Here is a 12,049-nt window from a genome sequence, read left to right as displayed (position 1 = left end):
GATTTTAATTCTATTTATTTTATTTTTTTTAACTGTGCTGGGTCTTTGCTGTGCTGGGTCTTTGTTGCTGTGCGGGCTTTTCTCTAGTTGTGGTGAGTGGGGGTTACTCTGTAGCTGTGGTGTGCAGGCTTCTCGTCGCGGTGGCTTCTCTCTAGGGCGCACAGGCTTCAGTAGCTGCGGCACGTGGGCTCAGCTGCTGTGGTTCCCAGGCTCTAGTGCACAGACTCCGCCATAGTTGTGACGCACGGGCTTAGTCGCTGCACGGTATGTGGGATCTTCCCAGATCCAGGATTGAACCTGTGTCTCCTGCATTGGCAGGCAGTTTACCACCGAGCCACCAGGGAAGCCCCGGTAAATGATTTTAAAGAGGAGTGTGACGTGATCACAGTTGCACAATCAGTTTGAGAGAAACATATTTAGACTGTGGGCAATGGGGAAGGAAAAAGTGAGCCAAGGCAGGAAGCCCAAGGAATAAGCTAATCTGGCCCTATCTATGAAATATGTGATGTAGTTTCTGGAGCTGACACACTGACCTACCAGGGCAGGTTAGTTCTCTTTTTGATGTTCCAATATGATGATTTAGAAACATGGCTTAAATAGAGTATGATTCTGCTGGATCCCAGTATTCCTTTGTTCTACTCAATTTTGGTATGGGCACGTTGAAGTGAACTGGAGAGAGGATGGGAATTGTAGCTTGGATACCTTTAACTCCACATGGTTAGTAACATGGAGGAAAATAACTATTAAAACCTAGTAGTTGCATTGATCTGTTTTATACACTTCCACTAATGTGTCCTGAAGCATCTGCTTTTGTGAAGTGCCATTCCTTGTGTTTCTCTTCCTTTACGATGTTGTCTGAGTGACACTGCATTTCACAAATCTCATGGTTAAATCTATGTGCCTCTGTCAAAGATCGCTCCTAACCTGATATTTATATGCTTTGCTTCATCCTTCACCTGCTTGTTTCCAGAACATTCTTAGTTAATGTAGCTGGAAATGTAACAGCTACATTATAAAATGAGTTTATTTCTTTTTTTATTACCAAACATTTTTCACCTCCTTTTAAAACATGTCTTTATTTTTGGCAATGCCACAAGGCTTGCAGCATGTTAGTTCTCCAACCAAGGATTGAATTTAGGGACCCTGCAGTGAAAGCACGGAGTTCTAATTACTGGACCATCAGAGAATTCCTTCACTTTCTTTTAATTCCATTAATTTAAGAACTATATTAGATATCAGGAGACCTGTTTTCCAGCCTTGACTTGGTCATCTATTATCTGTGTGACCTACAACGAGCAAATTAACTTCTCTTTGTCTCAGTTACTTCACATTAAATAAATACCCTGTCTACCTCTTAATCACTTGAAGTAATGGATGGGCACAAACTTTGCAAGCTCTACTGCTACATAAATAAAGGGTGTGTTATCCTTCTTATCTATACTTACTCTTGTCCGTCCTTTGATTGCATCCTCTTTTGATTTCCAAATGAGGTAAAACACAAAATGTCTGTGACAGTGTAAGTCAGTTCATTCACGAATTTAGTTTTTCATTTATTCTGAAGTACAAAGGGCCCAGACGTGTGCTATGGATTTGATGATAAGAAATGGATCCTGTGCTCAAGAAGCTTACTTTCAGTAGAGGGAGAGCGACAAGTAAGCACATAAAATGAGTACAGTACTCATGTTCTACTTTTTCACCAACACTTATCATGGCTCAGGAGAGAGAACCCATGTCTTCCTGGAGTTTGGGGCATAATCTACATTAAGAAACTAATTTCTTTGAAATGGAAAGATACCCCATGCTCTTGGATTAGAAGAATTAATATCCTTAAAATGGCCATACTATCCAGAGCAATCTAGAGATTTAATGTAACTCCTATCAAATTATCCATGGCATTTTCCCACAGAACAAATAATCCTAAAATCACTGTGGAACCATAAAAGACCCAGAACTGTCAAAGCAATACTGAGGAAAAAGAATAAAGCAAGAGTCATAACCCTTCCAGACTTCAGATAAATCTACAGTAATCAAAACAGTGTGGTGTTAGCACAAAAAACATACAGATGGCTCAAGGGAACAGAATAGAGAGCCCAGAAATAAACTCACACACCTATGTTCAATTAATCTTTGGCAAAGGAAGCAAGAATATACAAAGGAGAGAAGACAGTCTCTCCAATAAGTGGTGCTGTGAAAACTGCACAGCTAAAAGAATGAAATAATTGTAGAACATTGCCTAACACCATATACAAAAATAAACTCAACATGGATCAGAGACTTAAATATAAGACATGACACCATAAAACACCTAGAAGAGAATACAAGCAAAATATCCTCTGGCATAAGTTGTACCAACGTTTTCTTAGGTCAGTCTCCCAAGGCAATCTAGTGAAGAGGCACAATACAAATTCCTAGAGCCTCTATAGCAGAGAATATGCTGTATCTCCTGGGCCCAGCAGAAGGCTGGAGCTGGTGATGATCACACACTGATAACACCAGGAGGGCTGTGTCTTGTTGCAGAGAATGGGGACATAGCTTTCTGTGATGCTTCACTTCTTGAGGTTAAGAGACACAACGTGGCAGGGAGCTTTAATGGAAAAACTCGATGGCACTATTGGAGTTGTAGAGGGTGGGGATGGTAATCTGCTGACCACTGCTATTCCCTGCTTCTCAGAATCTCTCTGGAGAGTGCACAAAGGGGCGGGGGCAGGCATCCTGTAGAGGACCTGGGGGCACCCCTCCTCCAGGCAGTGCCCAGAACCCCACCCCCTTGGGTTAGCAGAATCCGCAGGCACTTGGCAGGCTGCCCAGTCCTGCAAAAGTTCCGGCCTGCTGGGTTATCCTGTTTTCCAAATCTTTACAGGGGCTTCTCCAGTTTTCTTGGTCAAGTTCAATCCTTTTACTAGTAACATGACTAATTCTGATCATTAGTACATTTTCTCCATTCATTTCCCCAACAACTTTTCCTACCTCTTTGGTCCAGGAGTTAACTCGCTAAAATTTTTACTGGCTTCTGCTATTGGCCAGTTAGCTGCCTTTGTTCTGTCTTCAATCGCCCCTGCCAATCTGCAGAAGATGCAGACCTCTTGGAGCGAGGGAACTTGCACAGAAATGCCCTTGGCCAGGCACATACATCTCAACATAAACAAGTGACCTCTGTTCTCCAAAACTCTTGAGACACAAGGAGGAAAAATAATAAGCTCTTCTATTTTTGTCCTATGATGCCTACAGTACTTCCTCCGGTGGCTCAGCAGTAGAGTCCACTTGCAATCCAGGAGACTTGCAGGAGATGCAGGTTCAATCCCTGGGTTGGGAAGATCCACTGGAATGGGAAATGGCAACCCACTCCAATATTCTTGCCTGAAAAATCCCATGAACAGAGGAGCTTGGCGGGCTCCAGTCCATGGAGTCACAAAGAGTCAGACAAGATTGAGCATGCACCTACAATACTCTCTAGGTGCAAATCCAGACAATTTGCATTAAAAGACAGAACAAGGAGCAGAAGGTAAGGATTCTGACAGAGGTTGCAAAATAAGATCCCTGCCCTAAGAGAAAGAAAACTTTCTTTCAGAATTTAAGGGCAACCCCCTTCCTTCTACTCTCTCTTCTTCAGTCCCCCACCTTTTTTCTCTTTCCCCAGACTTGTGATGCCCAACAGCAATATAATTAGAGCCCCATATGTAATTTTAAATGTTCTAGTTGCTGCTGCTAAGTCGCTTCAGTCATGTCTGACTCTGTGCAACCCCATAGACGGTAGCCCACCAGGCTCCCCTGTGCCTGGGATTCTCCAGGCAAGAACACTGGAGTGGGTTGCCATTTCCTTCTCTGTGAATAGAGGCTACAGAATGAATTACCACTAAGTGTCTGCAAAGAAGGAATAGAGTCTAGATGCCAACACTCTTCTCAATCGTAACAGAAACAAAACGTCTCTAAAAGAATGCACAGGCAGGAAAGGTGACCCAAAAATGAGACTCGTAGCCACGCTTAAAAAAATGAAGAAAGGGATAAATTCAGAGTCTGAGATTAACAGATGCATATTATTATTATAAAGTAAACACAAGGACATACTGTATAGCACAGGGAACTATATTCAATATCTTGTAATAACCTATAATGGAAACAACTCTGAAAAGAATAGATATATACACATATATAACTGAATCCCTGTGCTGTACACCTGAAACTAATACAACGCTGTCAATCAACTATAGTTCAATAAAAAATTAAGTCACAAAAAAGAAACAGATGGAGTTAATTTTAATGTTTTATTTAATGCAGTAGTTCCCTGGTGGCTCAGACAGTAAAGAATCCACCTGCAATGCAGGAGACCTAGGTTCGATCCCTGGGTTGGGAAGACCCCCCTGGCAAAGAGAACAGCTATCCACTCCAATATTCTAGCCTGGAGAATTCCACGGACAGAGGAGCCTGGTAGGCTACAGTCCATGGGGTTGCAGAGTCGGACATGACTGAGTGACTTTCACTTTCACCCTAAATATTATCATTTCAACATGTAATCAATATGAAGTTGGAGAGGTTTTGCATTCTTTTTATTACGCAAAGTCTTTGAAGCCTGGTGTGCAATGTACCACTGCAAGGCAAACCATCCAGCATCACCATAATCCAACTCTATGTCCTAACCATTGATGCCAAAGAAGTGTAAGTTGAACAGTTCTGTGAAGACCTACCACATCTTCTAGAGCCAACACCAAAAAAGATTTCCTTTTCATCACAGGGGACTGGAATGCAAAAGTAGAAAGTCAAGAGATACCCAGAATAATAGGCAAGTTTGGTCTTGGAGTACAAAATGAAGCAGAGCAAAGGCTAACAAAGTTTTGTCAAGAGAACACACTGGTCATAGCAAACACCCTTTTCCAACAACCCAAGATCATTACACATGGACATCACCAGGTGGTCAGTAGTGAAATCAGATTATGTTCTTTGCAGCCAAAGATGGAGAAGCTCTACACAGTCAGCAAAAAACAAGACCTGGAGCTGACTGTGGCTCAGATCATCAGCTACTTATTGCAAAATTCAGGCTTAAATGGAAGAAAGTAGGGAAAACCACTAGGCCTTTCAGGTATGACCTAAATCAAATCCCTTATGATTATACTGTGGAGGTGATGAATAGATTCAAGGGATTAGATCTGGTAAATAGAGTGCCTGAAGAACTACGGATGGAGGTTTGTAACACTGTACAGGAAACAGTAACCGGAACTAACCCAAAGAAAAAGAAATGCAAGAAGGCAAACTGATTGTCTGAGGAGGCTTTGCAAATAGCTGAGGAAAGAAGAAAAGGGAAAGGCAAGGGAGAAAAGGAAAGATATACCCAACTGAATGCAGAGTTCCAGAGAATAGCAAGGAGAGATAAGAAGGCCTTCTTAAATGAACAATGCAAAGTAGAGGAAAACAATAGAATGGGAAAGTCTAGAGATCTCTTCAAGAAAACTGGGGATATCAAGAGAACATTTCATGTAAGGATGGGCATGATAAAGGACAGAAATGGTAAGGACCTAATAGAAGCAGAAGAGATGACAAGAATACACAGAAGAACTATACATAAAAGGTCTTAATGACCCGAATAACAATGATGGTGTGGTCACTGACCTAGAGTCAGACATCCTGGAGTATGAAGTCAAGTGGGTTTTAGGAAGCATTATTACGAACGAAGCTAGTGGAGGTGATGGAATTCCAGCTGAGCTATTTCAAATCCTAAAAGACAATGCTGTTAAGGTGCTGCATTCAATACGTCAGCAAATTTGGAAAACTCGGCAGTGACCACAGGATTGGAAAAGTCAGTTTTCAAACCAATCTCAAAGAAGGGTGATGCTAAAGAATGTTCAAACTATCGTACAATTGTGCTCATTTCAAGTTAGGTTTCAGCAGTATGTGAACCAAGAACTTCCAGATGTACAAGCTGGGTTTAGAAAAGGCAGAGGAACCAGAGATCAAATTGCCTACATTTGTTGAACCATGGAGAAAGCAAGTTAATTCCAGAAAAACACATATTTCTGCCTCATTAACTATGATAAAGCCTTTGAATCTGTGGATCACAACAAATTGTGGAAAATTCTTAAAGAGATGGGAGAAGCAGACCACCTTACCTGTCTCCTGAGAAGCCTGTATGAGGGTCAAGAAGCAATAGTTAGACCCAGACATGGACCAATGGATTGGTTGGGAAAGGAGTATCAAGGCTGTATATTATCACCCTGCTTATTTAACTTATATGCAGAGTACATTATGCAAAGTACTGGGTTGGATGAATTACAAGCTGGAATCAAGATTTCCTGGAGAAATATCAATAACTTCAGATATACAGATGACAACACTCTGATGGCAGAAAGTGAAGGGGAACTAAAGAACCTCTTGATGAGGGTGAAAGAGGAAAGGGAAAAAACTGGCTTGAAACTCAATATTAAACAAAACTAAGATCATGGCATCTAGTCCCATCCCTTAATGGCAAATAGAAGGGGAAAAAGTAGAAGCAGTGACAGATTTTATTTTCTTGGACTCTTAAATTACTGCAGACGGTGACTGCAGCCATGAAATTAAAAGACACTTGCTCCTTGGAAGGAAAATGACAAACCCAGACCGCATATTAAAAAGCAGAGACATCACTTTGCTGACAAAGGTCTCTATAGTCAAAGCTATGGCTTTTCCAGTAGTCATGTATGGATGTGAGAGTTGGACTATAAAGAAAGCTGAGTGCAGAAGAATTGGTGCTTTTGAACTGTGGTGCTGAAGACTCTTGCGAGTCCCTTGGACAGCAAGATCAAACCAATCAATCCTAAAGGAAATCAGCCCTGAATATTCAGTGAAAGGACTGATGCTGAAGCTGAAGCTCCAATACTTTGGTCATTTGATGTGAAGAGCTGACTCATTTGAAAAGACCCTGATGCTGGGAAAGATTGAGGGCAGGAGTAGAAGGGGATGACAGAGGATGAGATGGTTGGATGGGATCACGGATTCAATGGACATGAACTTGAGCAAGCTCCGGGAGAGCGGAGGACAGAGAAGCCTGGTGTGCTGCAGTCCCTGGGCTTGCAGACTGACACGACTTAGCGACTGAACAACAGTAACATGCAATATACACTTACAGAACATCAGTTTTGGATTAGCTGCATTTCAAGCCCGTAATAATAATCATAGTGGGCAACAAGGTCCAGGAATTCCGTCTTCTCCCTTCCACCCACCTGCAGCAAGACCTGAAGATGGCCGGGCGGCTTAACGCCCGGTAACCCTGCTACTTTGGTGCTGAGAGGCAAAATCAAGAGGATGCCAGACTCTGGGATGTTGGAAAGTTGAAATCTCTCAGACTGCATCCACACCTCGCAACCATTCCCCCACCCTGCACCCTCCTTCCAGACTCAGCGAGGAACCTCTGAAGGAGGCGCGCAAGAAGCCGCCCAAACCGCGGGAACGTGTTCCGCAGGGGATGCTGGGAGGAGGGGAAGGGGTGGGGAAGGGGGAGCGGGGGGGAGGGGGGAGCAGAGGGGGAGGGCGGGGGAAGACGTAGCAGGGCCATCACGCATGCGTACGGCACGCGCGCGCGTGCGCGCGCGCCCTCATAAAGGCAGCCAGGTCGCCTAGCAACCGAGTTCCAAGCCAGTATCTCGCCTGAACAGGTGGCCTTCCCCAGAGTGCTAAGTCTCACTAGCCGGTCTGGGCTCTCTTCTGTCCGTTTACTGTTCTTATCATTTCCGCTTCTTCTCTCCATTGGGTCCAATCACGCCCTTGGTGTGTGTCCCCAGCGCAGAACCGGCTACTAAAATGAGTACTCGTGGTTTCTGCCTGGGAACCAACCACTGGAGCCTATGGCCCACCCTCCCCGGGCTCAGGGGGTTGCTGGGGCTGGGACTGATCCTGGGGCTTCAGACCGCCAGCTCCACCGCTTTCTATCTTCCTGGGTTGGCGCAAGTCAATTTCTGCGAAGTGAACGGAGAGACCAATTACTGTCAGGTGAGGACTAGAGGGAGGAAGTGAGATGTGAGGGGAAGGCTTCGGGTTGGAGTATCGGGCACACCGGGGCCGACCAGTGCTGAGAGCTCTCTGACTCTACCCAGAATGCCTAAGCCCCCTCTGTGGGTGTGTCTCAGGGTCTCGATTGCAGAGCCTCGCACTTGACGGATCCAGATCTACTCCCCTTGATCCTCTTTCTCTCCCTCTCGGCTCAGCCCCTCCCCTCTCGTCCCCTCCCTCTCAGCTCAGCCCCTCCCTTCCCCTCTTCCCCTAGGTTCCGCCCTCCATTTTGCCCCCGCCCTCCCCTTGGCCCCGCCCCTTCCTTATCTCGGTCCCCCTAGTTCCTGCTCCTGCTTGGTCCCGCCTACTCCCTCAAAGATCCCGCAAGTGGTTCCAACCTCCCCCCCTCCCAATTGGTTGCTCCTCCCCCGTCATAGCTCCTTCTCGTCATAGCCCCTCCCTGCCATAGCTCCTCCCCCGTTATAGCCCCTCCCCTGACATAGCTCCTCCCCGTCATAGCCCCTCCCCGTTGTAGCCCCTCCCCTCTCATAGCTCCTCCCGTAATAGCCCCGCCCCGTCGTAGCCCCTCCCCTCTCATAGCTCCTCCCGTCATAGCCCCTCCCCTTCGTCTCGGTGGTTCCTTCCTCTTCCGGTGGTTCCTTCCTCTTCCGGTGGTTCCTTCCTCTTCCGCTACGTATTGCCTTCTCCCCCACTTCCCCTTCCTGTTGTCCCCCTTATACAATCTGCCTTTCAAGACACACTTCTCACTTGATGTTCCGTATAGTCACACCATATGTGTGTCACTCCTCACTCCTGTGGTCTCAGACTTTTACCTGTTTAATTCTTGTTAATTCATGTTGGTTTCCCTTGGGCCGTTTCTGCAAACAGCAAGAGAATATTTACCTCTCAGACTTGTGAGAATAAAATGAGACAAGGTATGAAAAGCACTGAAAAAAACATCTGGCGCATGGTAAGCTTTCAATAAGTGGTGACCATTATCATTATGAGTTTTCTTTAGCCAGAGATTTCTTGCTCAGTTCCTCTTCCACACGTCCACAAACTCCCTGATAAATTTTTGACTTCCTTCCTTGGCAGCCTTATTTTTTAAAACTAGAAACTCACTGTAAAATTTTTGCAAGCAATCCATTCAAAAAGTATTCATGAATAGTAAGACATTTTCTGATCTCAAGTTGCCTGTCAAGTGTGTGAGCAATGTTTTGGTAGAAGGAACCGCAAAGGCTTTAGAGCTAAAACAGTGCTAGGTGTGGTTTGACTACAGACTTAACAAGTTGAAAGTTGGGGTTTTTAGAGACCAGGTCTAGGTGCAGCAAATTTGCACTTAAAACCTGGAGTTTGCCTTTTCCTGTGAGAAGTATTGATAGTAGTGTTTTGAGCCATCATCTTGCCAAATACAGTAAGTAAGAAATGGCATTAAAAATTATTTTATACCTGCCTTTTCTCTGGTAATGCCTAGTTCTGGCTCTTTATTTCAGCAGACTTCCTAGCAAAAATAATATAATCTTTAACCATATCAAATATCTGGAATTTCTTTTTTGTAAGCTCTTTTTTTTTAGATTTACTTGCTTCCTTGAATGTGTTCTACTTTTGATTCTGAGGTTGTACCTTCTTTCCTTTGGTGAGTCTCTCATTTTATGTTTAGCATGCCAAACTTCCCAAATTCAATAGTGTCCAGCCTCTTGATTTCCGATTAGCTGAAATCAGATAGTGTCTGGCCTCTTGATTTCAGATAGGCAGAAATCGGGTAGTGAGATGAGATGGTTGGATGGCATCACCGACTCAGTGAACATGAATTTGAGTAAACTCTGGGAGACAGTGAAGGACAGGGAAGCCTGGTGTGCTGCAGTCCATGGAGTCACAAAGAGTCGGACACAACTGAGCGATTGAACAACAGTGCACATTTATACTTTCAATAAGCTTTAATTTTTTGAGCAGTTTTAGATTCGCAGCAGAATTGAGCAGAGAGTGTATAGAGTTACCATATGCCTTGGCCCCCACACAGGCATAGCCTCTCCCATTATTAACACCCCACCAGAGGTACATTTCTTATAGTTGGTGAACCTGCACTGAATAACATTATCACCTAAAGTCCATAGTTTATGTTACAGTTTAATCTTAGTAGTGTACATCCTATGAGTTTGAACACATGTATAGTGATGTGTATCCATCATTATAATATCATACAGGGTAATTTCACTACCCTAAAAATCCTCTATGTTCTCTGCTCGCTTATCCTAATGTCCCTTTAACTCATGACAACCAGTGATGTATTTATTGTCTCTACACTTCTGCCTTTTCCAGAATGTCACATAGTTGGAATCATACAGTATGTAGCCTTTTCAGCTTGGCATCTTTCACACAATAATATGATTAAAGTCTCTTTCATGTCTTTTCATAGTGGACTAGTTCATTTCTTTTTAGTGCTGAATAATATTCCATTGTCTAGATGTGCCACAGTACATTTATCTGTTCATTTACTAAAGGACACCTTGGTTGCTTCCAAATTTTGACAATGATGAATAAAGCTTCCATAAACATTGTGTGTAAGTTTTTTGTGTGGACATGTTTTCAATTGTTTTGAGTAAATACCAAGGAGCAAAATTCCTGGATCATGTGGTAAGAGTATATTTAGTTTTGTGAGAAACTGCTAAACTGTCTTCCAAAGTAGCCATACCATTTTACATTCCCAACCAGGAGTGAATGAGAGTTCACGTGTATTTTCTTTTTACCAAAATAAAATCATAGTATACATGTTAATGACAGCAACAGCCATAAGGAAAGAGACATAAAATCTTTACAAACAAGTTTATATTCTTTGGTAGAGTTGAGGGGATGTGGGTAGCGGGGGTGTGAGTAATCATCTCTTGCCATTCAGTTTTTGGCCAAATAACTCTTCTCGTTTCACTTGATCCTGAAGATGTCAGAGAGTCAAAGCAAGTGCAATAGCTGATGCTCAAAATGACCCTGAGTCATCAAGGAAGGTTAAATTGTGATCATAATGTTCTGTTTAAGATAGGAAAGAGTGAAGTGTATTTTAGAATAATATAAAAATAGTTAAAATAATGCAAAAAAACACACTTATGCAGGTAGCTTAATTATTTCAAGTTCTTGAGTTCCATGGATGCTAGGGTCCCTATGAAGCCTCTTAAAGTTGAATAGGGAATTTGGTGAACGTGTGTGCTTTTTTGGGGAGAGGGGCCATAGTTTTCATCGTATTCTCAAAGGGTTCTATGATTAAAAAAGGTTAAGAATGGCTGAGGTATCTGAAAAATTCATATGTTCAGAGACCCTGATGATGCCAGATAAATGAAATGTTATGAATTTATAGCTATACTGTGTTAAAATTTATAACTGTACTGTTTTATAAATGTATAACACTATACTAAGTTATAAATTTATAAATAGACAGTTATAAATTGATGGGAGTAATAAACCCAATTGCCTTTCAGTTACTTCAATATGTATTTTGCAAGTGCTACCTTATTTTACTTTGTATTATTAATTAATGTGTTTTTTTTTCTTCTTGCAGTCATCAATAGAAGTGTATGTAAACAGATTGGACTCAGTGGAGTCTGTGCTGCCTTATGAATATAATACGTAAGTTATAAGCATTATAATTATATCTGATATAGTTGATATAATTGTGATTAATTTATATCACAATTATGATATAATACTGTTAAGATGTGCCATCAGTTTTTAAAGTTAGTGAATGCAAGCCATGGGTATATTAAGAAATGCGGTGGTAATAGTATAATAAAGGTAACAGGAAAAAATGATTAGAATAGGGAACTTTCAATATGAGACAAATGCTTAAAAGATTAGGAAGTTTCCATTCTTGATTTTTTTGTCTAAGAAAGGCAAATTATAAATTTGCTACACTTTTAACTTTGAAAAAACATCTTTGCAGTTGTACCTTATTTCTAAAGCATCAAATAGGTGGGTTTCTACTAAGATTTTAATGGATGAAGGTGCTTAGTTTAGTAGTGAGTAGTAGTTATTACATATTGAAGATTAATTATGATCATTCATTTGACAATAACAACAAATGATGCACTTCTTGGGAAAAAAATGATCA

At 42.3% G+C, this 12,049-nt stretch overlaps 1 protein-coding gene across 3 annotated transcripts in view; it reads left to right on the top strand.

Annotated features, from left to right (window-relative positions):
- The first annotated feature begins 7,589 nt into the window (after window positions 1-7,589).
- The window catches only part of LOC145536168 (transmembrane 9 superfamily member 2-like), an 86,696-nt gene continuing 82,236 nt past the window's right edge, over window positions 7,590-12,049 (top strand). For all 3 annotated transcript variants that reach the window (XM_081564911.1, XM_081564909.1, XM_081564910.1), the window contains exons 1-2: window positions 7,590-7,953; window positions 11,501-11,568. In XM_081564911.1, the coding sequence (XP_081421037.1) occupies window positions 7,765-7,953; window positions 11,501-11,568 (257 nt within the window). In that variant the 5' untranslated portion in view covers window positions 7,590-7,764. The remainder of the gene's footprint in view (window positions 7,954-11,500; window positions 11,569-12,049) is intronic.

The sequence above is a fragment of the Giraffa tippelskirchi genome, chromosome X (assembly GCF_054371585.1).
Source record: "Giraffa tippelskirchi isolate mGirTip1 chromosome X, T2T-mGirTip1v1.2.pri, whole genome shotgun sequence".
In the NCBI taxonomy this organism is placed as follows: domain Eukaryota; kingdom Metazoa; phylum Chordata; class Mammalia; order Artiodactyla; family Giraffidae; genus Giraffa; species Giraffa tippelskirchi.
This window is presented reverse-complemented; position numbering and strand designations above follow the sequence as displayed.